This window comes from Thamnophis elegans, chromosome 1, assembly GCF_009769535.1.
Source record: "Thamnophis elegans isolate rThaEle1 chromosome 1, rThaEle1.pri, whole genome shotgun sequence".
NCBI classification, from domain to species: domain Eukaryota; kingdom Metazoa; phylum Chordata; class Lepidosauria; order Squamata; family Colubridae; genus Thamnophis; species Thamnophis elegans.
In genome coordinates, this window is record NC_045541.1 from 166,225,735 (window position 1) to 166,247,968 (window position 22,234).

General features: G+C 43.6%; 1 protein-coding gene across 1 annotated transcript in view; it reads right to left on the reverse strand.

Moving 5' to 3' along the window:
- LONP1 (lon peptidase 1, mitochondrial) overlaps window positions 1–22,234 on the reverse strand; it is a 34,023-nt gene that overhangs the window by 10,470 nt on the left and 1,319 nt on the right. Inside the window, exons 2-13 of the mRNA XM_032238428.1 lie at window positions 18,571–18,659; window positions 15,976–16,095; window positions 14,735–14,963; window positions 14,393–14,454; window positions 12,407–12,536; window positions 12,157–12,240; window positions 9,896–10,116; window positions 8,109–8,247; window positions 6,418–6,596; window positions 3,556–3,643; window positions 3,319–3,441; window positions 451–567 (exon numbers count right to left, since the gene is read on the reverse strand). Coding sequence (XP_032094319.1) covers window positions 451–567; window positions 3,319–3,441; window positions 3,556–3,643; window positions 6,418–6,596; window positions 8,109–8,247; window positions 9,896–10,116; window positions 12,157–12,240; window positions 12,407–12,536; window positions 14,393–14,454; window positions 14,735–14,963; window positions 15,976–16,095; window positions 18,571–18,659 — 1,581 coding nt within the window. The remainder of the gene's footprint in view (window positions 1–450; window positions 568–3,318; window positions 3,442–3,555; window positions 3,644–6,417; window positions 6,597–8,108; window positions 8,248–9,895; window positions 10,117–12,156; window positions 12,241–12,406; window positions 12,537–14,392; window positions 14,455–14,734; window positions 14,964–15,975; window positions 16,096–18,570; window positions 18,660–22,234) is intronic.

Consider the following 22,234-nt stretch of genomic DNA (forward strand, 5'->3'; position numbering starts at 1 on the left):
CTCCACTGCACTGTACAGTAGTAGTCATTTTAAGGCACAGCAGGCTGTATCTTACCAAACACGCACTCTGAGGGATGTTAGGGGTGTCTTACCCCCACAGTATTTGTCTCTAGAGAGTAAGTCATCTGTGTACAATGTTTGGTTGGAATTATTTGAGTCGTTCCAGAGTTATGCTGGAACACACAGACACACAGACACACACAAAAACCCATAGACATTTATATATATATATATGGAAGAACATATCTCTCATCCTTTATCTGATGATGTTTGGATATTCTTACTAATACAGAATAGAGCAAAATATCTTAACCACGATTACAATTGACAAGACTGTACCAGGTTTCCCCTGCCCTGGTATAAATCACGACTCACTCATGCCAAATCTAAATTGAACAAAAAGAGATGCAGCAGATAAAAACTAGTTTAAAAGCAAGCTGGTGGGATTACCTCTGCTATTGCCAGTTTCTCTTGGGCGACGTATCCTGAAATGTTGATCATCTCCATCCTGTCTCGCAGGGGCTCTGGGATCGTTTCTGTCACATTGGCTGTGCAAATGAAAAGCACCTGGGCGGAAGGGAAAGAAAAGAAGAGCAAGCCAATAAGATCTGCGTCTAGGGCAAAAGTCTTTCTGGTCAAGTCCTAAAGAGGCAACTGGACTTTCTGATTTTTCTTTGAAGATGTTTCGCTTCTCATCCAAGAAGCTTCTTCAGCTCTGACTGGATGATGGGGAATGGAAGGATTTCTTCAAGGAATATAAATCCTTCCATTCCCCCACTATCCTGCCAGAGCTGAAGAAGCTTCTTGGATGAGAAGTGAAATGTCTTAAAAGAAAAAACAAGTCCAGTTGCCTCCTGAAAAAGCACCTTTGGGACAATCATGACCTGGATGACTAAGAATCTCTGTAGACTCTCTGGTCCAGGGTTTTAGGCATTATATACCGTATTTTCGGAGTATAAGACGCTCCGAAGTATAAGACGCACCTAGCTTTTGGGGAGGAAAATAAGAGGGGGGGAAAAATCTGCCTCTGCCTCCCAGCAATTTGCCTCCTTGAACCAAACAGCAAACAGTTTAGAAGATATACACTGTTTTTGGTGTTACATTTCAGACTATACTTGTACAGATGCTGTTAAAATTGATGTGGCTTTCTGGAAGTATAGTTATTCTCTGCTATTTAAAAGAAGGTACAATAGCACTGGGCCTCTTCAGATCAAGCATTTATTTTTAAAAGCTTCTTCATTTTGTTAACTTGTCTAGAACACTAATAAAGCAATCTTTAAAAAATAAATCTAATAATTTGAACACTGTATAGGCATTTATAGTTAATGACTTACTTTCTTGCAGCAAAGAGCAAACAGCTTGTTTCAGTTTAGTCCAATTAGAAAGGAAAAAGAATCTGCCTCTGCCGCCCAGCAATTTGCCTCCTTGCACCAAACAGCAAGTTTCACTTTCAATTTCAGCACCGGCCTTCCAATTGCTGCCTCAGCAAGTCCCGTTTTCTCTGTTTGCTGCAAGGAGGTAAATTGCTGAGAGGCAGAGGTCAAAGGGTGGGGGCCGGTGGATGGTGCTACATTCGGTATATAAGACGCATTCAATTTTTCACCCTCTTTTAAGGGGGGGAAAGGTCTGTTTTATACTCCGAAAAATACGGTAGCTAACAAGAAGGCTCTGCATGTAAGCAGAACTGGAATTGGAAGATTGGAATGAGCTCTTACTGACCAATTTGGTCAGTTGTTCAATTTCAATCACAGTTCTTCAAGTACCATAAATAAAAAATATAAAAACTAAATCAAGGAGATAGTAAAGTCAACAGAGACAGGTCCTTCCTAAAAACTTTTAAATCCACAATCTTGTAAATAATTTTAAAAAAAAAACTAGTTCCCTCTAGGAGAATTAAACTAATCTCCTTTCAATTTTTGAAAAGAAAATAAGTTAGATCCTGAGCAAGCTTATTCAAACTACCATATTTCCCCGAAAATAAGACCGGGTCTTATACAGCACTAATTGCATCCGTCTGTCTGATGATCTTAACCGGGGCTTATTTTGTGGGTAGGGCTTATATTAAGAGCATCCTGAAAAAAATCATGCTAGGGTTGGGTCTTATTTTTGGGGAAACAGGGTAACAGAAAGGATCTTTCTTATTCCTGGCCTGAACTGTTTAAATAGAGAAATCATGGATCGAGGTCAAATGACCTACAGCCCCTCCTGGTGCCAGAAGGAAGAAACAGGAGTCATCTACAACATACAAAGGTAAGAACTGCAACAACCTCTATGTAGGACAAACAGGCAGGAGACTGGAAGAACCAGGGTGAATAAAAATTGATTTAAAAAATAATAAAAAACAACATTGATTTTTTTTAAAATTTAAAACAGATTTTTTTTCATTCAAATCAGATTTTTTTTATCAAAGTTATTTTAATAAAATGCCTTTGGAATAAAAATATATCTAAAGATAGTTTTCTATTTAAGATACATTAATAATTTAGTTAATTCAGCATGAAATGGAGCTTATTTGTGTAGCATGAGGCTGTATATTCTGCAATATTGGGGCTGTCGGTGAGTCAACAGCGGGTCCGAGGAGCAGCCGCTGTGGGACAGAGATGACAGTTGCTCTTTAAAAATTACAATTTAAATTGAGTTGATTTAAATCAAGCCTTTTTATTGATTTAAATTGTGGTTTAAATTGACTTGATTTAAATCAAATCCATCCATGAACACCAACTGGAAGTCAAAGGACGAAAATTCTTTAATTTCACAACACATAAAGACAAATTTAACCATAGTTCCAATTGGGAAAATGTGACAATCCTTGACCAGGCCAAGTCCAAAAATGCCAGGGAATTTCTAGAAGCCTGGCGCTCTAACAAATCAGCAATCAATAGACACATAGACATTTAACAGCATCTAAAGACTATGCAAGAGAGATGATCAACCAGCCCAAAAAAAGAACAAAAAGACTCCAACACCTCTCCATCAGTAATCAGCACCTAGATTAGCATAGATTAACTCCAAGGTCAACAAAGCAATACCCCCAATCAAGAAACTGCCAAAGACCCATCAGTAAACAGCCCAACCAAAGAATCCCCCACCCACCCACCCAGACAGGCATGACACCAGAATATAATCTGACAGTAAACAGCAGTCCTTACTAGCACTGATGATGTTACTAATTAGGGTAATGAAACGTCTGCAAGAAAACTAGCAAGCTCAGAGAGCTCCAAGGACCCCTCGTTTCAACCCTAAGCTACAAATATTCTCCTTTATTGGTACTAACTCTTCTTTCCCAGAGGCTGGGAAATCCAATGGGGAAAACCATACCTTGGAGAGATCCACGGCCACATCCAGGTAGTGATCCAGGAAGTTGGCATTTTGTTCTGGGTCCAGCAGCTCGAGGAGAGCGGAGGAAGGGTCTCCTTGATAGCCTCGCCCTATTTTATCCACCTGCATTGCGGAAAGAATAAGTCCGTTGCTGTCACCCAACAGAATAAAAAACAAAAACAAAAAACAAAGGGAGCCAAATAGCTGCAAGGCTGCATTTTGAAACCGCCTCCTCACCTCATCAATCAGGATCAAAGGGTTTTCCGTCTTGGTCTTCTTCAGGCACTGAATGATTTTCCCCGGCATGGCTCCCACGTACGTACGTCTGTGTGGAAAGAAGTGCAAGATAAGCATGCAGACCCCATAGAATTCTTGCTTGGTTCTTGAGAGTCCATGGGCAAGGGTTAGCAAGAGCAATAGCCCTTAGCCCTATAGACCACAGAACTTTAGAGCACTCTCTCAGTTTGCAGAGTCAGCCTATCTGGGTTCACATTTTACCGACCTTGGAAGGGTGAAAGGCTGAGTCAACCTTGAGCCGCATTGGGATTGAGCTCCTAAAGGGGCTGTGGACAGAGTCAGCCTGCAATACAGCATTATAGCCGCTGGTCCACCAGGGCTCCTATTAGTATTAGATCTTCAAGGGCGAAATATGCCGGTAGAGCCAAGCATTCGGCAACAGATAGATGCATGATGGGGAACCTATGGGACGCGTGCCAGAGGTGACCTGCTCTGATGGCCCACTCTGATGGCATGCCAGCTGTTGCCCCAGTTCAGCTCTACTGTGCATGCCCGCACGCCTCCCGACGGCCAGCTGGTCTCCGGGTCTCTACCGCGTATGCGGATGTGTGCGCGGGCATGCGTGGGGCTCATGCAGGGGGGGTGTCGTGTGCACATGCATGTGTGGAGGAGGTCGTGTGTGCATACATGGGGGTAGGGCACATATAGGGGGTACACATTGCATTCTGGGGATTTAGGCACAGGCTTTGCGCCCTCGGACTGAAAAAGGTTAGCCATCCCTGAGCTGGACTTTACTCCCCTGAAACAGTGGGTGCCGTTTTGAAAAAGGCCAAAGGTTCCGATTTTCTTTTGCTTGGGAAAAGATGAAGAGCTCTATGGACAGCCCAAAACCTCCATTTGCACAATCGGATACACGCAAGGCCACGAGTGAAGGTTGTCCACGACTTACGACCACAACTGGGCCAAAGCTTCGGGTTGTTAAGCGGGGTTTGCCCCATTTTACCACCTTCCTTGCCACAGCCGTTAATTGAATCCCTGCAGTTGACAACATCAGTGACCCGGTTGTTAAGTGAATCCGGCTTCCCCATTGACTGTGCTTGTCAGAAGGCCACCAAAGGAGAACAACCTGTTTCAGTTTCAGTTTCAGTTTATTACATTTATATGCTGCCCTTTTCCCCCAAAGGGGACTCAGGGCAGCTCACATCTCAACCAGGGAAGGGGAATACAGACCAAAAAAAAAACCTGACTGACTCTGGGACACAGTGACGGTCAGAAATAGGAAGCAGCCGCCAAGGGGATGCTGCAAAGATGGTAAGGGTGCAAAATGGTCATACATCACCTTTTTTTCAGTGTCGTTGTAACTTTGAACAGTCACTAAATGAACTGTTGTAAGTTGAGGGCTACCTGTATACACAAGTAGTCCTTGACTTATGACCATTTGAAGTTAACAAAGGACCTCCCTGGGGGGAAGGGTACTTGTAACCCAGATTCAACGTTCCAATGGTCGGAGCCCCCAACATGGGCATGTAATCGCATTTTGGATGCCCAGCAACTGGGCTCTATTTACAGCCATTTTCAGGGTCTCGTGTGACATACCCTTCTATGATGGTTTGCCAAAAACAGGCCTACATTTTCAGCAAAAACAACTCATAGGGAACCACTGCTTTGCTTAACCCTGCTGCAACAAAGGTTGTAAAAATCTGTGTGGATGAGCCAAGGTGGGGTCATGAGTTACATTGGGCAGGCTCAGTTATGGTTGTAACTTGAGGATTATCTGTCTACAGAGATTCTCAGTCATCCAGGTCGTGGTTGTCCCAAAGGTGCTTTTTCAGGAGGCAACTGGACTTCCTTGTTTTTCTTTGAAGACATTTTACTTCTCATCCAAGATGAGTCTGAGGACACAGATAAACTTCCAGTGCTTCAACGACCTTCTAAAAGGATGCAAATGACCAGCTGTCTGCAAGGAATATAAATCCTTCCATTCTCCCACTATCCTGTCAGAGCTGAAGAAGCTTCTTGGATGAGAAGCGAAACATCTTCAAAAGAAAAAACAAGGAAGTCCAGCTGCCTCCTGAAAAAGCACCTTTGGGACAACCATGACCTGGATGACTGAGGATCTTTACAGACTTTTTAGCTATACAATTTGGGATGAAGATCCTTTGAATGGGGTAGAAGTAGGAATGGATTTGCAGAGAAAAAAATTGCAGACCACAGGAACCAGGAACACCACTCAGGTGACCCTGAGGATTACATATAAACCTCCAAATGCTTCAATGACCCTCTAAAAGGATGCAAATGACCAGCTGTCTGCAAGGAATATAAATCCTTCCATTCCCCACCATCCTGCCAGAGCTGAAGAAGCTTCTTGGATGAGAAGCAAAATGTCTTCAAAAGAAAAAAAACAAAGTCCAGTTACCTCCTGAAAAAGCACCTTTGGGTCATGGACTACCTGTATTGCAAATTGTAATACAGATAATTCCAATGATTTGTAGTTCCAGAAAAAATAGATGTAATTATGGACAAGGAGTTGTTAACTGTCTCAAAATTATGCAAAATGTTCTCCATCTCAAGCAGAGTCAACTTCTCCTTGCTTGCCATTAAGGTCCCAGGAGTATTTATATTACATAAATATCCATGCACAGGTGAGAGACACCTTTTCAGCTGGAGATCTATGAACATGGCAGAGCTTCAATTGCTGCATCACAAATGCGCTCTTGACCATGCTCTGCAGACAGCCCTGCACACCCAGAAGCTAAGCTGCTATGACTAGAAAGAGATGGATTTGTTAGTCATTCCCCCAACCGAGCATTACAGCTCTAGTACTTTGGACAAGCCCTCCAAGGAAGCCCGAGATGCACCGACCTGTGGCCCTTGATTTCTGCCACATCCGTCATGCCGCCCACGCTGAAGCGGAAGTACTCCCTGTTCAAGGCACGAGCAATAGAGCGGGCAATGCTGGTCTTCCCAACCCCTGGAGGGCCATAGAAACAGAGGATCTTGCCTTGCGTGGATCCTCGCAGCTGGCTGACAGCAATGAATTCCTGGGTTATACAAGCAAAAGGAACAGAGCGTGTGAATAAAATAGAATAGAATTAGAATAGAATTAGAATAGAATTAGAATAGAATAAGAATAGAATAGAATTCTTTATTGGCCAAGTGTGCTCTCAGTGTACATAAAAAGACAAGATACATTCATGAAGAATCATAAGGAACAACAAACCTCCAGCTGCTGTGCTCTCATCTTCAGCCTCATTTCCAAAACCTCCCCATTGATAAAATGTTGTCTCTATCTCTTCAATTAAGCCCTACAGAGGCTCAGTCCAATAATGCTGTTACTAATAACTCGGTTCTATGGAGCGTAACTATCTCCCTGAAGCCTCCCGAGGGAGAAAAAACGCCCCCAATCTCCAAACCGGAAGTCCGTTCCCAAACTTCCAGTTTGTGCATTGAGTTATTTTTCACCCTCCGGAGCCTCAGGGAAGCCTCCAAAGAGCAAAAATAAAGGCCAAAATCAGCTGGCTAGTGCATGCATGCGTGCTGGAGCTGTTAGGGCAAAGCCTTGCATGCCCTAAGAAATGGCTCCTTGTGCCACCTGTGGCAACACGTGCCATAAGTTCCCCATCACAGGGCTAGAATCTCGGCACGAAGGAAACTAAAGTTTAAGTCAGCACAACTTGCTCCCGCCCCACAGCTGGTTTTCAAGGTTTGGAACACCCCGCTCTTTCCCAGCTGCTTCCAGACGTTGGGAAACGTCGGCTGTGGGCTTCGTCCTTCTCAGACTGCCTGCCGGCTCTGCTTCTCCAGCTGGGATTTGCGTTCCTCTGTCCGTGCCACTCGCACACCCTCCCATGAGTTCAATTCTTGTATAAGCACAACCTCCCAATCGGTAGTGCGTCCCCTTCCTCCCTCGGGGTGTCCCCCCACCCCCATGTATGACAACCCTGAGACGGCACGCTGGAGGCTCGCCATTTCGGGGGTTGAAATTTTATGCCCATGATGGTGAACCTATGGCACGCGTGCCGGAAGTTGCATGCAGAGCCATCTCTCCAGGCACACCAGCCGTCGCCCGTTGCTCTTCCAGGTTCTGGCGTGCGGATCTCTGCAGACGCGGGAGCGTCGTAAACCAGAAGAGGAGAGGGTGACGAAGCATCCAGTTCCCACATGGAACTCACCAGTTGGTCTTCGCACACGCGGGAGCTTCAGAAGCCAGAAGCCCAGAGCTGAGCTTCTGATTTCCAGTGCGCACATGTACGCCAGCCCGTTGGTCTGCATACGAAAAACCAGAAGCTCAGCTTCCCTATGTGCGCATGCGTGCTGGGGAGCTGCTCTTCCAGTTTCCGGCGCACATGCACGCTCCCGTTTCAGCACATTGCCGAAAAGGTTTGCCAACGCTGCCTTATGCCTATTCTCTCCACCAGACGTCTCCAGTTTCACATCCTTATGATATATTTTAATCTGCTTTTCTAAGGAATGGGGGCAGCTCTCTAAAAAGTCTAGCATGGTTGACCTGGGAGCAAGATATGAAACCAACAGAAGAGATCCAGAGCCCTTACCAGCACCCTTTTCTTCACGTCCTCCATGCCGTAATGATCCTCCTCCAAAACGCCTTGGGCCCTGGCCAGTTCCATGTTCTCCTCACTGCATTTGCCCCACGGGATGGAGGTCAGCCAGTCCAAGTAGTTGCGGGTGACACTGGCAAAAACCAAGACAACATTGACATCAAAAGAGCACGGGAGAAAAGCTGACCCAAACCAAACTGAAGGTGCTTAAGAGAGAGAGGCCATGTGTAACTGTAGCTACAGGGAATCCTCAATTTACAACCAGTTCCTTAGCAACCCTTCAAAGTTCCTTCAGATCTATCTGGGGAGTATTTAACAACAGCTGTATGATCCTCCATGATCAAGGGCTGCGCTTCGGGTACTCAGCAACTGGCCCACACTTATGGCCATCCGTGACCATCTTTTACAGAGTTGTGATCAAAACCCAGAACTCACTTCCAGTCTGTAGCAAAACCACACCCAAAGTTAACCACTGCTTTGCTTAACAACCAGGGATTCACTTAGCAACCACAGTAAATAAATAACCATGACGGGCAGGCCCCATTACTGTCATACCTCAAGCACTGCTTGTATGTGTGTGCATGTGTGTGTGTGTGTGCACACGCATATAATGAAATAAGTGTGATGAACAACAGTGTGGACTTTCTAGTACTCCTTTTGTATCACAGTAACACTGCTATTTGGGAAAGTACAGCGCTATGTAACCACTGTATGATGGGCTGTTAGTTTTGCGTGTGTGTGTGTGTGCACGCATATACATATACTACAAGCAGTGCTTGACTTATAACCGTAATGGAGCCTGCCCTTCCTGTTTTTTTACACACACACACACGTATAAATAAAACTCCTAACAACCCATCATACAGTGGTTACACACCCAACTACATATCACTGTTAAAAGGTAACGGTTCCTTTCCAGACCAGGTAATGTGCCAGTTGTTCCTGACTCTAGGGGGCAGTGCTCATCGGTTCCACCACAAAACCGCGTTCGACTAAAGCGCGCTCGACGAAACCGCGTAGCTGGGGTCATCAACAGGGCGACAACAGTGCGGAGACAGAAGCACGCTGTAAACGCTAAACCTAAAATTAACCCCTAAACCTAAACCTAACCCCCCTAAACCTAATCCTTAACCTAACCCTTAACCTAACCCTAAACCTAATCCCAACCCTTAACCTAACCCTAACCCTAACCCTTAGCCTAACCCTAAACCTAACCCTTAACTTAACCCTAAACCTAACCCTTACCTTAAGTTGAATCGGCTTGCTTTCAAAGCGCTATTTAAAGCGCCCTTCTTTCTCCGTGCTCGCTGTTGTCGCCCTGTTGATGACGTCAGCGACGCGGTTTAATCGGGCGCGGCTTAGTCGAGCGCGGTTTTATCGTGCCACGGTGCTCATCTCCGTTTCAAAGAGGTCTCCGTGGTCATGTGGCCAGCATGACTAAACGTCAAAGGTACACGGAACGCTGTTACCTTCCCACCAAAGGTGGTCCCTATTTTTCTACTTGCATTTTTACATGCTTTTGAATTGCTAGGTTGGCAGAAGCTGGGACAAGTAATGGGAGCTCTCTCTGTTATGCAGCGTTAGGGATTCGAACCGCTGAACTGCCGACCTTTCTGATCGACATGCTCAGCATCTTAGCCCCTGAGCCATACGTCCCATGTCACTGTTACTGTGATACAAAAGGAGTACCAGAAAGTCCACACTGTTATTCATCCCACTTATTTTCCAGTCGTTAGGAAGCGTCAAAGAAATGGCAGCTATGATCCAAAGTCTCAACTTACTTGAATTCTGAGGAGTGATTGTCTAAAAGGCCTAATTTGTTCAGCTCCTCGTCAATCACGTCCATGACGTGTTTTGGCACCACCAGCCCTTTCAGGCGTTCTCGGAACTTCTCCTCAATGGCATCTTTGTCTTCCTTTTCCAGGCCCAGCTCCTTCTTGATGATCTTGAGCTGCTCTTGCAGGAGGTACTTGCGGTGAGTTTGCTTGATCTTTTCTTCCACCTGGAGATGGAACAAAATTGGTATTGGTATGATATTGGTATTTTATTATTTGTATGCCGCCCTTCTCCGGGAGGACTCAGGACGGCGAACAATTCAAAGGGGAAAAAAAGGGGGAACATAAAAGACAAAATACAATAATAAAAGTAGACAACAGTCGCACAACCATACATGTCGAGAGGGGAGGGAACTCATCACCCCCAGGCCTGCCGGCAAAGCCAGGTTTTGACGGCTTTTCGGAAGGCCTGGAGAGAGGTGAGGGTCCGAATCCCTGCGGGGAGTTCATTCCAGAGGGCCGGAGCTGCCACAGAGAAGGCCCTCCCCCGGGTAATAGCCAGGTGGCATTGGCTGGTAGATGGCACCCGGAGGAGGCCAACCCTGTGAGATCTAATGGGTCTGTGATTTGATTTGATTTTTTGATTTTATTGACATTTGTAGGCCGCCCTTTTCCCTGAGGGGACTCAGGGCGGCTCACATAAAATCAGGGAGGGGGAAATGCAAACAGTAACATAGACACATGTAATAAAAAACAATAAGCAACATGCATTCATCATTCGGGAGGGGCAACTATCTCTGTCCCCAGGCCTGACGGGCTAGCCAGTTCTTCAAGGCTGTGCGGAAGGCCTGGACGGTGGTGAGGGTACGAATCTCCACGGGGAGTTCGTTCCAAAGGGTCGGGAGGTAATTGGCAGCAGGCGGTCTCTCAAGTACGGTCTCTCTGCAAAATTGTAGCTTTAGACCAGGGGTGTCAAACTCAAGGGCCAGGGGCTGGATCCGGCCCACAGGGTGCTTAGATCCACAGGGCTGCCCTGGAAACAGCGAAGGACTGGCCTGCGGTGCCTCTGCCAGCGAAAATGGGCTCCCGAGCTCTGTTTTCAGCTGCAATAATGGCCTCTTGCAATCCTTTGCCAGCACAAGAAGCTCGGCAGGGCCGCAGCCTCCTCTTCTCTGGAATCCACATACTGCTTATCATGAATGATTCATTTTTAGGTATGGATGTAATTTTTAGATATGATCAGCAACAGGATAAAGGATGGCCCACTTTGACTCAACACAGCCAATAAATATGTCTGCCTGTTTATTTATTTGGGTTTTTTAAAATTATTCATTCATCTATTTATTTGTAGGGGGATGTGTGGGGGGACACAGAAGCCAACAAAACCATGGGGCTGGCTCACTGGCTGAATTGTTCTGTACTGTTAGAATTCCCCTTCTTGGAATTCTTCAGCTATTGGAATTTTTATACTCTTGTTTTGATCATTTTAAAACTTTAAATCCTAAATTATTCTGATTTATTGATGATATTCTATATCATCAATACCCAGACCCCCCCCCCTTTCGTAGGGAGATGGACAGTTAAGATATTTGAAGTATAAATAAATAAGCAAAGCAAGTAAGTCAAAGCAACAAAAATACCTAATACTCCTTCCTCCTCCTATTTTCCCCACAACCACAATTCTGTCAAATGGGCTGAGCTGAGAGAGAGAGAGAAGGAGGGAGGGAGGGAGAGAGAGAGAGATGGAGAAAGAGGGAGGGAGGGAGAAGGAAAAAGAGGGAGGGAGGGAGAGAGAGAGAGACTGGTGCAAACTGACCATATGAGTAAAGGCCCAATATCTATATTGCTGTTAAACACACATCTGGCATTCCAGAGGCCAATTCCAGCAGAGGTTCAGAAGAACTACTAATCCCAATATTAAAAGAACCACTGCAGAGTAGACTACGGCGGTCCGGGTTTATATCCCCATTTCATCAGAAAATTATTTATGTATCCTTGGGCCAGTTATTCTTAATTTGTTTAATTTGAAAATTAAATATTAACAACGTTGTTTCTAGCTGAATCACAGAGGTCACCTACTTTAGCCCCAATCTGGAAGGAAAAGAAGCAAGCTGCGCGTATTTTCAATCAAAACAAATTCATCCTTGTCCCAAACTTTCCTCGTCCAATGCCCGCTAATTTCCATCTCACTACAGAGGAAGGACCACAAATTCTTGAAGAAGACAAGAAGAATCTCCATTCCCCTCCCACAACTTTGCGGGCCTCACCTCCCGCCCGAGTCGCTGCTGAAGCTTGCTCAGCTCGTATTCTTTCTTGAGGAGAGAAAGTGCTTTGTAGAGGCGTTTTGGTATCTGGAAAAAGAGAAGCAACAAAGCAGGTTCACATTCGGGCCAACCAGTGCGCTCTGGGCAGCTGTGCCCCCCAACTGTCACCGTTTAAAGGGTGGTGAATTATTCCCCATTGCTGAGTTTCATCAAACTGGGCATATTGGTGGTGCGGCAGTCTCTTCTCCCTTACATTTGTTTCTTCTAGGACGTCCTGAAGCTCATGTGATTCCGCTCCGGTCAAAGCTGCGCCCATGTCACTCAAGTAGATGGGGTTGTCAACCACCCTTTGTCCTGCCTGCATCATCTGAAGCACAGATTCTCTGCAAGAACCACATTGAAGCAGATGTCAAAGGAAGGATGCATCCAGCACGGAGGTGTCAAGCTCAAGGCCTGCGGGGTGCTTAGTTCTGGCCCACAGGGCCGCCCTGCAAACAGCAAAGGACCGGCCTGCGGTGCCTCTCCCAGCAAAAATGGAACTCGGGAGGGCCGTGTGCAGCCCTCCCAAACTCCGTTTTCGCAGGCAGTGGGTTGCAGGAAGCCGTACCAGCCGAAAACAGAGCTTGTGAACCTGTTTTCGCTGGCAAAGCGCTCAGGCCACCACAGGCGCACCAAACATGAATGATGTCAAGCTGGTCACGCCCACCTCGGACCCCCGAGGTCAAACATAACCCTGATGCGGCCCTCAATGAAATAGAGTTTGACACCCCTGGTCTAGCAGAACCTTACAATGCTTTCCTGTGCATACACCAAAAGAACCCCCCACACAAGAGATCAGGAGCCTTCTCACAATCCACCTTCCTTGCTTATTTCCACATTTCCTCTGAAATGACACTTAGTACGTCCGTAGTTTCATTTGGTGGTTGAACAAAACACACACATTTCCCCTCTCATTGTTTTCCAAGTAATAGGAGGAATGTTTTGGGGATGAAAACAGCTCCATAGGCAGCGCTCAACTTAAACCCACAATTGGGACCAGAATTTCCCTTTTTGCTAAAATAAGTTGCCTGATAAGTTAAGTAGCTCACGCCTGATTTTATGACTTTTCGTGCCCTGGCCGTTAAGTGAATAACTGCAGTTAAGTGATTCGTCTGGTCATTAAGTGAATCCAACTTGTCCCATTGACTTTGCTGGTCAGATGCTGGCCGGAAAAATGGCAAGCAGTATTCTCACATGACGCTGGGACGTTGCAACCGTTGTAAAATGCATGTTAGTTGCTAAGTGCTCAAATTTTGATTATGTGACCACGAGGGTGCCTCAGCGGTCATAAGTATGAGGACCCAGTCGTAAGTCACATTTTTTTCAGTGCTGCTGTAACTTTGAATGGTCACTAACAGCATGGTTGTAAGTCAAGGACTACCTACACCCTATGTATGTATGTATGTATGTATGTATGTATGTATATTTTACAGGTGGTCCTTAACTTACAACAGTTTAGTGACTGTTCAAAGTTACAACGGCCCTGAAAAAACGGACTTATGACCGTTTTTCACACTCACCACCATTGCGGCATCCCCCATCGTCATGTGATTGAAATTAAGATGCTTAGCCACTGACTCCTATTTACGACGGTTGTGATCCCCAACAGGCATGCCTTTACGATGGTCTCCTTTTGCGACTTTCTGACAAGGAAAGCCAATGGCGAAGCCAGATTCACATAACAACTGGGTAACTAACTTAACAACCGCAGATTCACTTAACAACTGTGGCAAGAAAGGTCGTAAAACGGAGCAAAGTTTCACTTAACAAAAGTCTCACTTAGCAACAGAAGCTTTGAGGTCAATTGTGGTCCTAATTGTGGGAGTGCTTGTATTATGAGCCTGCAGGCAACGGCTACGGACAAGGAAGAGGAAATGCCTCCAGATTAAGGAGCGGACAAGGTTTATGAGGCAGGAATCCACTTTCACTCAAATTGCTGCTAAATCCCATGTTGGGCACGCAGGACACGGTTCCATGTTTTGTGTGGATTTCTTTGCTGGGCTATTTTGCTGTTATTTACAAACCCCCAATTACTAAGAAGCAGCATCCCCATCAACCCTCATCTACAAGCTACCCAGGAAAAAACGATTGCTTCATAAACTGAATTTTACCTTCCTAGGTTTACGATGGGAAAAGATCTGAGGGATGCACAACAGGTGCCCCTGCACGTACCTGGGTTTAGGGAGGAGAGGAAGCCTACCTGTAAAGTGGATTCAAGGCAATGATGTCCCGGATGGTCTTAACAATTTCTGCCGTCAGAGCCTGCAAACAAATGGTAGGAACAGAATGAATACTGGAAGGGAATCTCCAAGTATAAATCTGTATTTGCCCATCTCACAGGGCTCCATGGGTCTGCAAGAGAGAATTGTGTGTGCGTGTGTATATTTTGTGTGTGGTGTGTGTGTGTGTGTGTGTGTGTGTGTGTGTCCTGCTTGGCTAAGACAGGATTAATACATGCAGAAGAGGGTATCCTTTGCATTCTCAGCTATAGGTTTGGGTGGTTTCCTTCCAGAAAGAAGTCCTGCTAGGTCCCCTCACTCACTTTGACCTCTTCGGAGACCTGGAAATCTTCATGGGCCACGTTCTCCACTTCCACCATGAGCACCTCGCCTGGAGACGCCTGGAACGGTTCCAGCACCACTTCAGCGTCCTGTTGCTTTGTCTCTGGTTGCTCAGCCACTTCTTGCTTGGAGCGCCTCTGCTTCTGGCGGGGTTTCTTCTTGGTCTCAGCCTCTTCCAACTCCACTTCCATCCGCTTGTTGATGCGAATTCTGAAACCCCAAAGAAGGAAAATACTGAACGGATTTGGTAAGAACAGGGAACCCACATAAGAAAAACATTTTTTTTCCTTATCTTCTAGGCTCAATACAAAGCGTGGCATTTCTGTTTGAAATACTAACATGGTTTAAGGATTCAAGATAGAAAGGTTCCCCCGCACATATGTGCTAGTCGTTTCCAGCTCTAGGGGACGGTGCTCATCTCCGTTTCAAAGCCGAAGAGCCAGCGCTGTCCGAAGATGTCTCTGTGGTCATGTGGCCGGCATGACTAAGGCACATGGAGCGTTGTTCCCTTCCCACCAAAGGTGGTTCCTATTTTTCTACTTGCATTTTTTACACTGCTAGGTTGGCAGAAGCTGGGACAAGTAACGGGAGCTCACTCCGTTACGCGGCGCTAGGGATTCGAACCGCTTGAACTGCCGACTTTCTGACTGACAAACTCAGCGTCTTAGCCCCTGAGCCATCGCATCCCCCTGGTTTAAGGATTAGGGATGTGCTAAACCTTCTACAAATCCAAAGACAGATTCAAGTGGCCTTTTTTTAAAAAAATGAATGTCTGCCGTGATCCAGAAGACTTGCAAAGTTACTGAGATCTTCTTCATCAATATAACCAGAGGTGGGCTGCTGCTGGTTTGGACCGGTTCGGGCAGACCAGTAGTTCTGACCACTGGCTGGGCCCATTCACCTACCCCAGCACTAGACTGTTCTATTTATGTCACTCTCTGGCTTTGTTCCCTGCCCACGAAGTCCAGCTGATTGCCGCACCTCACCTGCTCTATTAGACATGGCTGCCTGAAAAGATTTGCTGTGTGTTACTGTGCGCGAAAATGATGCAGGTGCTCACATTTCCGGCGAACCGGTTGTTAATGTATGTACAGCCCACCTCTGAATATAACGTCAAGTCTCTACGGCTGAATGGCATTGCTTCCACATCCATCCACCAAGCTATAGCAACTGCACATCAATGAACAAGCAAGAAAATCCAAGAATTGTAGAGTGTATTTACCTCCGGTGTCCCATGACAATCATCCGTAATCTGTCACCCAGGTCCTGCATTTCATGGATCTGGACAAAAGTCCCCATCTGATAGATTTCGTTTAGGTTCTCCACCACATCTGATTCATTGCTGACAAAGAAAAGTCAAAGTAATTTACTCAGAGACATTTGCGGAGAAAGAAGAGAGCTCAATTTCAGAAAAACAGAGTCCGTTTTAATATTAACTTTGGAGCAAAGGAATCTGCTGACAAACTTTTTTTTTTAACAACTTATTTTGACACATAAAACTTTAAGTGATAGTAAATAATTTCCAGTTTTAGATAGCATTCTCCGATTCACTAGGGAATCTTTGAAAAATAAGACATTACAGGAAATGGGAGATTCTTTGAAATTTGTCATCTTATTGTGATATCTAAATGTACTATCCATAATCACCACACATCCATAGAACATAAAATAATCCCAGTCAGGATAAAGACAATATTCTGGATTGAATAATAATTTTGGTAATTCTAAACATTCACTCCATACATAGTTAATTATCATTAGATAAATACAGTATGCCCTGTAAAAAAAGGGTTGACAGAAGCAATAAAGGCAGAATATTCAGCTAGCCAGCAAATCACACAGAACATATCTAGAGGCACCAATGTGCTCCTTAATCTGATGGGTTATTTATTAAAGTCTCTTGTAAAAAGTATGAAGATCCATGTTTTTAAATGGTGCTGGGTGTGTGTGTGTGTGTGTAAATACAGGTAGTCCTGGACTTACAATCACAACTGAGCCTAGAATTTATTTTGCTAAGTGAAAAAATTGTTAAGTGAGTTTCTGCCCCCATTTTACAACTTTACTTGCCAGATTTGTTAAATGAATAACTTCTGTGGTTAATTTAATAACAGGTGGTCAAGTGAATCTGGCTTTCTCATTGACTTTGCTTGTCAGAAGGTCGCAAGAGATGATCACATGACCCTCGGGAGACCGCAGCCATCATAAATATGAACCAGTTGTCAAGCATCCAAATGTAAATCACATGACTTTGGGGATGCTGCAACGGTCATAAGTGTGAAAATGGCCATAAGTCACTTTTTTCAGTGATGTTATAACTTCACACGCTCACTAAACGAACTGTTGTGAGTCGAGGACTACTTGTAAATCCTACATAAGAAGTTAGGCGAATTCAAAATCATAAATATATTATTTGTAGTTGGCCATATCCCCAATACCAAGTATTGAATGCTGGTGTTGGAGAAGACTCCTGAGAATACGGTGGACAGCCAAGGAAACAAACCAATGGATCATTGAACAAATCAACTTCAGATCTATTATGGGAAAACCCAACTCCCTGGAGGAACCCCCAGTGCTTAGAAAGGCAAAAGGAAAGAGAAGAGGAAGACTAGCGGGAAGGTGGGTGGATTGTGGTGGTGACAGAAGCACCCTTGGGGCAGCTGAAAGACCAGGCTAGGGATAGATCATCGAGGAGAAAAATCTATCCAGGAGGTCACTAAGAGTTGACAATGACTTGATTGCACATGATCAATCAATCAAGTCCCCAATGGATGCTGCCCCTTGACAGCAATTTTGTGATCATCAACAGCAGTTAGCAATAGCAGTTAGTCTTATATAACGCTTCATAGGGTTTTCAGCCCTCTCTAAGCGGTTTACAGAGTCAGCATATTGCCCCCAACAGTCTGGGTGCTCATTTTACCCACCTCGGAAGGATGGAAGGCTGAGTCACCCTTGAGCCGGTGAGATTTGAACCGCCGAACTGTAGATAGCAGTCAGCTGAAGTAGCCTGCAGTACTGCACTCTACCCACTGTGCCACCTCGGCTCAAATTTCACAACTGATCAGGGACCCAAACATAGAGATACTAGAACTTAGAATTACAGGTAGTCCTCAACTTATGACCACAATTGAGCCCAAACTTTATGTTGCTAAGTGAAAAAAATTGTTAAATTTTGCTGCGGGACACAGTTGCTCTTTCAAAATTATGATTTAAATCAAGTTGATTTAAATCAAGCCTTTTTACTAGTGATTTAAAGCGTGATTTAAAGCGATTTGATTTAAATCAAATCCACCCTGAAAAATGGTCATGTTACTTTTTTCAGTGCTCTTATAAAGTCGAATGGTCACTAAATGAAGTTGTAAGTCAAGGACTACGTGTATTTCATATTATATTGTGTAAGTGGGAATTCATGTTTGCAAAATTTCAGATTCTGGAACTCCAGCAATGCAACAGTAGAAACTGTATTTTAAAACACAGTACCGTATTTTTCGGACTATAAGATGCACCGGAGTATAAGACGCACCATGATTTTGAAGAGGTAAATTTTTTAAAAAAGGTTTGTACTCTGCACGCACCCTCTGCACACACACTAAAAAAAGAGCAGGCAGAGCCTTTGGGAGGCTTGCAAAGTTCTCCTGGGGGTGGGGGTGGGGGGCAAAAATGAGAAAAAACGGTCCGTTTTCCACTGCAATGGAACAAGTTGTCTTTTTATTTCTAAAATGATGTAGAGAACGTCTCCTCTTAAATTGGCCTTCAGAGCCAATGTAACTGATCTTTAAGAGAAAACATGATGTAAGCATGTTAAAAAATTACAACTTACCTGTCATCCTTCTTGAGAAATACACCTGCATATGGCTGGGCAAGACTTACTTTTCTCCTCAACAGATCAACCAGTTTTTTGTTTTTTACCTATGAATTAAGATAGTCTTAATGAATGAGACATTCATTAACATGTTTTAAAATAGACTTAATGAATGAGACATTCATTAGCAGAAGAAGGGTCTTGATGCTGAACCCCAATACACCAGCCTTCCAACAAGATCCTTCAAAAATAAATTATAAACTGTAATTTATCCATATTATTATGCTCAACCGGGAATGCAGGCTGTACAACAAGTTCTTTCCCTCTTTTCCATGGGTCTTCCCATTAATCAAGAATACCAATCCGGTTCAACTATTTAGCAGTCTATGCTCTTTACTCAGATAAAGGTTCCCCTTGCACATATGTGCTAGTCTTTCTCGACTCTAGGGGCGGTGCTAATCTCCTTTTCAAAGTCGAAGAACCAGCGCTATCCAAAGACGCTATCTCCGTGGTCATGTGGCTGGCATGACTAAACGTCAAAGGCGCACGGAATGCTGTTTCCTTCCCACCAAAAGTGGCCTCTAATTTTCTACTTGCATTTTTCCATGCTTTTGAACTGCTAGGTTGGCAGAAGCTGGGACGAGTAACGGGAGCTCACTCTGTTATGCGGCACTAGAGATTCAAAACACTGAACTGCCGACTTTTCTGATCGACAAGCTCAGTGTCTTAGCCACTGATCCACCTCTCAGTGAAATCACCCCAAGGCATCCACGAGATCTCTATCAATTTTGACCCAAAAACATTACACAAACTCCTCCAAGAGTTTGTTTTGCATACATTTCACACATCTGGCCCCAGAATATAAATATATTTCAGGCATATATTCCATATTTTTTTTCTCAAGACAAGTGTTGAAACTATAACCCTTTGGGTTTTTTAAGTTAGCTATATGCATGAAGGTTAAGAATCAAACCAGATTAGCTTTTTATTAGCTAAAATTACTTAAACGAATGCTTGAGAAAAATAGAGTTCTAATCAAAGAGAAGATGAACCAACAGAAGGAAGGAGAGGCATCAGACATGCGATAATGCCCCTAACAGTGTCTATACGCTGGTGGCTCTTTTTCTGCACTCAGATGCGATGTTCTCAACTTCCCTTGCGGAATCACTTACTGTTTCACAGAGTTCTCAGCAAGAGGGTCAGGTGAGAAAGAATGCCAGGTAAAATGAGAATAAAACATACGGTGTCTCAGCTGCCACCTTATGCTTGCTTGGGCTTCATTGAGGTGACAGACTGACATGAACTCTGGAGAGGAGGGGATGTTCGGGAAGCGAAAGTAAATGCTGTATCGCCTTGAGACACTGCCTCAAGGTCACCCAGCTGTAAGGTCTGACATGGCACCTCCTGGGACATCACATATTTTCTTCTTCCCTGTTTGGTATGTAACTCTTCTTTTTAAAACCTATCCCCGGTTCTCAGCCCATCCCTGTTATTAGTTTTTACCATATATCTTTATATATGGAATGACTATCTTCTCCCTCCTTCTCCACCTCCCAAAGTATCCCTCCTGACACAGTAGTCAGCTAAAATTGGTTCCTGCTTAGTGTATGGTATCCTGGTATTTACCAAAGAAGCTTTTATTTTAAAGGCAATGGGACTTCCTGATCAGAAAGTTCAGTTGCCTTTAAAATGAAAACACCTTTGGGAAAACCATGACCTGGATGAATGAGATCCTCCCTAGACATATCCTGCAAAATGTAAAAGCATGGAGGGTGGGGACAAAATAGATCAGTCTTAAGATAGAAAGAGTCTTAAGACATTTGCAACAATTATGCCAAAGCAGAATTATCTTATGGAACTTAATGATGGCTGTTAGCTGAGAATATTTTTTCCATGATAAGTAACTTTGAGATTACTGCAATCTGCAATCTTTCTACATTTCGGAAAGATCAGGGCCTTTAAAAAGTTTTTTTGGGAAAACTGTCTAAAACAGATATTTTCCAAGTTGCTGGTAAAGTCAAGGAAAAGCCAAATATCAATGTTGGAGATAAATTCTAGTTTTAAAATGAATGGCTTCATTCAAATAAGATGATGAAATATTCTGAAATCTGAAGCAACTGGCTAATCTGTTAGTCATATCCTTCAGTCCAGTAATAATTGGAAACCATGAAATTGTGTTTTGATTCTAACATTAAAAGCTTATATATACTATAAGAATTTATTTTCAAATCTAAGTAAGCCTACTGTGGTTCTACAATTGAAAAACAGGGTAGAAATAAATATATATCCTGGATAAAATTCCTTGAATTTGGGATATCCCCCTTTCTAGCAGATCATTTTCACATGTTACTGTTAGTCAAAGTATCGCTGATGAGAAAAAGCTAAGAAGAGCTGCCAACTGTGGTATAACCCTGAACATACTTGAAAACAGAATTTGGAAGCATTGCCAAGGTCACAGCTGTTGCTAGATTTGCACAGAAGGAGAACAAAACCAAGGTTTACAATCTGATTCAAGGACTGAACTGTCAAAAGAAATTTAGTACTGCTACATAACTGCAATTTATGAACTATCTCAAGCTAAAGCAATGGCTAAATTGACAGAGGAAATTAGATTCTTAGAATTTTTAAAGCCCTAAAACTAAAGTAAACTACAACACGGTCAAACATATTGAATACTCAAAACAAATCATCCTAAGAAATCTATTAAAACAAATCTGTCAAAATATAATCTATTAAAATTATGGAATGGCTTTCAAAATCTTTCAACAAGAAACAGATGTTTGACAGAATAGAATCCACATGTTAGAATCATGCTTTTAAACTTTTTAAAAATGGAATTTGTAACTCGCTTAATGAAAAAGGAATATGCAGCAGTTCCAAATTTACAAGGATTTGAATGGACAATGCAGTGGGGAAAGTTCTTTCTGACTTGCTAATAACGTACCATACTTCCAAAATTAGATCTCCTGCTTTAGTTACTTTTATATGAATGCAATTTTTTTACAACCAAATCAAATTTCAGGTCAATCCAGCTCAAAAACTTAAGAACTCAACTGCTCAACAACAAATTTTTGTTTCTTTTCCTTCAGATGGTTTCATATGGCTATCCTTGTTTTACATTTTATATCTAGCAGAAATCCTTTATGTCTGCAGGAGAAACAAAATTTGTCCACTCCAGTAACAGTACAGAGAATGGCATCTGAGACTTTCAGAATATAATACAAGGGTGGACTATTTGTGGTCTTGAAATAATCTTTTAGGGACCCTTAGAATACCCTCTGACCATGGCTATTGGTCAGAATAAATTGACAGCAGTCTTCTGCCACCTTGGGGTGGAAAACATTTAAAAAAGCAGCCTTACAATAGGCATAGTGCACTTTTTAAGAAAACTACTATACCCATTTTGCAACCCTCAAATACTGAAAACCTGTCTACTTCTAATGTAAAACATGTGCTAGATTACTGAGATATACTGCGTGCTTAAAATTACTGTTTCATGTTAAACAAGACCACTGACTAAAACAAGCTAAAATAGACTAGTCATGACAGCAGCTCCTCTAAACTTTTCAACAAAGCCTTTGCTCCTAGAGTGTGAATTAGGAATGTTCCCATTCAAACATTGTGGTTCACTAGAAAGCAAAAAATCTTTACAAGAGAGGCCCCTTACCTACTACTTTATTAT